This window comes from Cucurbita pepo, chromosome 3 (genome assembly GCF_057944985.1).
Source record: "Cucurbita pepo subsp. pepo isolate OVF chromosome 3, ASM5794498v1, whole genome shotgun sequence".
Classification (NCBI taxonomy): Eukaryota; Viridiplantae; Streptophyta; class Magnoliopsida; order Cucurbitales; family Cucurbitaceae; genus Cucurbita; species Cucurbita pepo.
In genome coordinates, this window is record NC_141800.1 from 18,583,724 (window position 1) to 18,587,476 (window position 3,753).

At 34.9% G+C, this 3,753-nt stretch overlaps 1 protein-coding gene across 1 annotated transcript; it reads left to right on the forward strand.

Moving 5' to 3' along the window:
• The first annotated feature begins 1,596 nt into the window (after nt 1–1,596).
• LOC111790225 (ethylene-responsive transcription factor ERF039) lies at nt 1,597–2,833 on the forward strand. The gene has a single exon (XM_023671075.2). The coding sequence runs from the start codon at nt 1,776–1,778 to the stop codon at nt 2,487–2,489; it is 714 nt and encodes a 237-aa protein (XP_023526843.2). The 5' UTR covers nt 1,597–1,775; the 3' UTR covers nt 2,490–2,833.
• Nucleotides 2,834–3,753: the final 920 nt, after the last annotated feature.

Consider the following 3,753-nt stretch of genomic DNA (forward strand, 5'->3'; position numbering starts at 1 on the left):
GTCTCTCCTCTATGTCCTCCAAGTGTGTATCGCCCGTTTCACTGCATGCATTGTCTTTGGCCCTTCATTCCTTTTCATTCTCTCTCCCTCCCTCCCTCCCTCCCTCCCTTCTTCATTTTAAATTCAATTTCTACGCCCTCCCTTTCTTTTTTTTTCGACATCGAACCATTCACGAGTAATTAATTGCTCGCACGTCCAACATCGATTACAAATAGATTTAAATAACGCCTTTTATATATATAGTGTCATGGGGTTTCCATAAATAGCTTGTGTGTCGATCTACTTTTTGCATGCTTGATCGATAATTTATTAGTTTTGTCGTATACGTTATTAATGATTGATAATAATATGTCGGATTGTCGGAGATAATTAGAAGGCGTTACCGTTGTCGTGTACTTGTCGTACAATCATTTCTATTGTGTTTTAAATATAATCCAAGTCTAACACGTGTATGGATTTCGTTAAAGTTAACTATTCAAATATTTAAATTATCCAATTATAAATTTTATAGGAAAACAATATAAATACTCTCCATGACTATAACTTAATATTAAGATATTCACAAAAAAAAAAAAATATATATATATATATAAAAATAGAGAATATAAGGAAAATTGTTATATAAAGCGAGTAAATATATTATTTTAATGTAAGTAAGCAGAAAAAAAGAAAAAAGGAACTAAAAAATAATTGGAATGAGAAAGCATCTTCCATGCATAAAGCGCAGAACAACAAGGACTATTTAAAATCCACTTGGGCAAACAGAATTGGATTATTATTATTATTATAATTTATTTGTTTATTTATTTATTTTTGAAAATACTGGTGCTTTCTGGATTATTCCAGGTTTGTACATATATTGAAGATGGACTGAAATTACCTTCCTCTCCTCCATGCCTACAGAACACCTCAAGTAAATTTGGATTAATTTTGATATATTAAAATAAAAAAGGTAAAAACATAAATAAGAAAAAAATTGATAATATAATGAGAAAATTGGTAGCGGTTTTACAAAGAAACTACTAACCAAATTTGGTAAAAGTTTGTAGAAACAACCAAAATACAACAAGTGTTTGCCACTAGCCCATCAAAAAAGCTCATATATCAATCACTTGCTTGCTTTAGTGCTTCATGCAAAGACTTTGGTCAACCAAAAACAATATTTATTTTACAATTGCATTTCATAATCTGATGTCATATCCTACTATAAAATAATATGCTCAAAATATTCATCTTATACGATCTTCTTATAACATACCAACAAAACTCATTGAGTAAACTTAATTATGACTTAGGGAGTAAATAATACAAAAATTAAATGGTTGTGAATGAATAGTATAAGACATGTTGCATACATGCATGCCTCAATATCGAGATTAACTTACCATCTCTGTGTTGAGTTGATGAGGTAGTCAATGTTGACCTTTAAATAACATATTTCTCCACACCACTTTAATTTACTCATTTAAGAAAAAGGAGCTTGTAAATCAATGGACATCCAAGATTTGAAAATGTATATATATATATATATGTGTATAAAACGAGAAGATGGGTTTTGGAAAGACCCACATGGAATTGAAAATAGGGATTCAGCTGTGCTGTGTGATCCGAGTCCTTCTTTTTGTACTCTTATTCTTTCTTTTCCTTCACACCACCAATCCAACCCATCCCGTTTCAAAGCAAAACACACACAAAAGCGTGTTCCCATGGTGGTGCCAAATTATACTTAACCACATTTACCCATCCCTCCCATCTCTCCCCATCATCATCATCAAATGGAACCATTTTTCAATCTCACTGAAGAATCGGATGCTAAAGCAACCACCTTTTGCACCTCTTCCTCTTCCTCTTCCTCTTCCTCTTCCTCTTCCTCTATCACCACCCCATGGTCACAGGAACGACAACCAGTTTCCCAGAAGAGAAATCAGAGGAGAACCCAAGAACAGAGCAACCACCCCATGTTCAGAGGAGTTCGAAAACGAAATTGGGGCAAATGGGTCTCTGAGATTCGCGAGCCAAGGAAGAAGACCAGAATTTGGCTTGGAACTTACCCAACGCCGGAAATGGCAGCCCGAGCCCACGACTCCGCGGCGCTGGCCATAAAGGGTCACTCTGCTGTTCTCAATTTCCCTGAATTAGCCCAATTCCTTCCTCGCCCGCTCTCCATGTCCCACAAGGACATTCAGGCCGCTGCGGCGCAGGCAGCGGCAGCCACATTTTCCACCGGAACCAACCATGAAGGTGGAGGAGGGGAAGCAGCGGAGAAGAGCAGGGAGCCTCTGTTTCCTCGTAGCGAAGGCGGAGACAGAACAGAGGACTCCACAAACTCCACCGGCGATGAGACATTGTTCGATTTACCTGATTTGTTCGTGGGAAGTTGTGATTTGAAAGAAGGGTTTCTGCATCAATCTTGGTCGTGGCAGTTTTGTGCGGCGGCCGATAATAGCGGATTTCGGCTGGAAGAGCCTTCATTCTGGGAACTCATTTAAGTTCCCAATACTTGTCTTCATCTTTCAGTCCCATCAAAATTCTGTTTCCAGAGGTGATGTATTTTTGTTATGATAAAGAAATGAATAACATGGTTAAATAAATAAAATAAAATTAAAAAAAAAAAAAGGAAATTTGGTCTTCCTGAACTCGTTCCACACTTCTGATTTATGGTTACCCTTTTCTGAAGAGGGAGAAAAGTTTCTATTCCCTTCTCTTTCAACGTTGGGAAGGTATCTACACCATATATTTTTCAATATTAATTACTATTATTATTTTTAAATTTAATGAAATAAATTATTTTAATAAAACTATTTTTTCCTTCAATATTTGGCCATTGGAATAAGACCGAAAATAATCCTAATTTTTTAATGATTTGGATTGTTCTGATTATGTATTTATATAGTATATACCTAAATTTGACAAATAACTGAACTACTAAAACTTAAAAAAAAAAAAAAAAAAAAAAAAAAAAAATCAAATATTTTGATTGATTAGTTTAAAAGTCTAAACTATACCTTCATAATCCCTCGATCTACCGTTAAATCTATCAACTAAATATAAGTTGAAATTTGGCTACTAACTCGAACAAATATATATCAATTATCACAAATATGGTCAATGATGTGCTTTCTCCATCAAGTTTTGCAAGAGGATCAAATAAAAACACAAGTTCATCACATCAAGGCAGCTGGCTGCTATAGGAACCAGAGAGAGTAGTTGAATTGCAATTTTCCAACAAGTAGCAAACATAGAGACGTCATGTTCATACCATGAGACATTTCAATTCACAAGGTCCGGTGGTAAATGAGCTCATTCATGTTTTCTCACCATCATTATATCTTCTTTATAATATTCCAAATAGCCATCATTTTCTTTAGCTATTGGCCAAAGTTTAAAGGATGATATGAGATCCCCTTGGCCCCAACAGATGTATTGCGATACAGAAATGATCCTCATAATCTTTTCAAAGAAGAAATATTTAATTAAACAGTATTCCACTGCTGAACTGCACCACCAATGTTTTCTGATTTAATAATAATTGGAATATGACAAAAGTAAAGTCAGGAAGAAGAGTAGATTTGGAATAACACAATTATTGAATACCTTGCAAATGAAGTTAATTCAGGAGCTAGTTGACATCCATATTGCCTTTATTGAAGTCTGCATCACAACCAAAAACCATGATCACCATTCATCGCATTATTGGCCCTATGTTCATCCTCATTTTCAAATGAATAAGTAATGTGATGGAGGGTAAAAGAG

Bases quoted from the DNA above. Each gene is read 5' to 3' on its own strand.
- LOC111790225 (XM_023671075.2), top strand. From the start codon at position 1,776: ATGGAACCATTTTTCAATCTCACTGAAGAATCGGATGCTAAAGCAACC.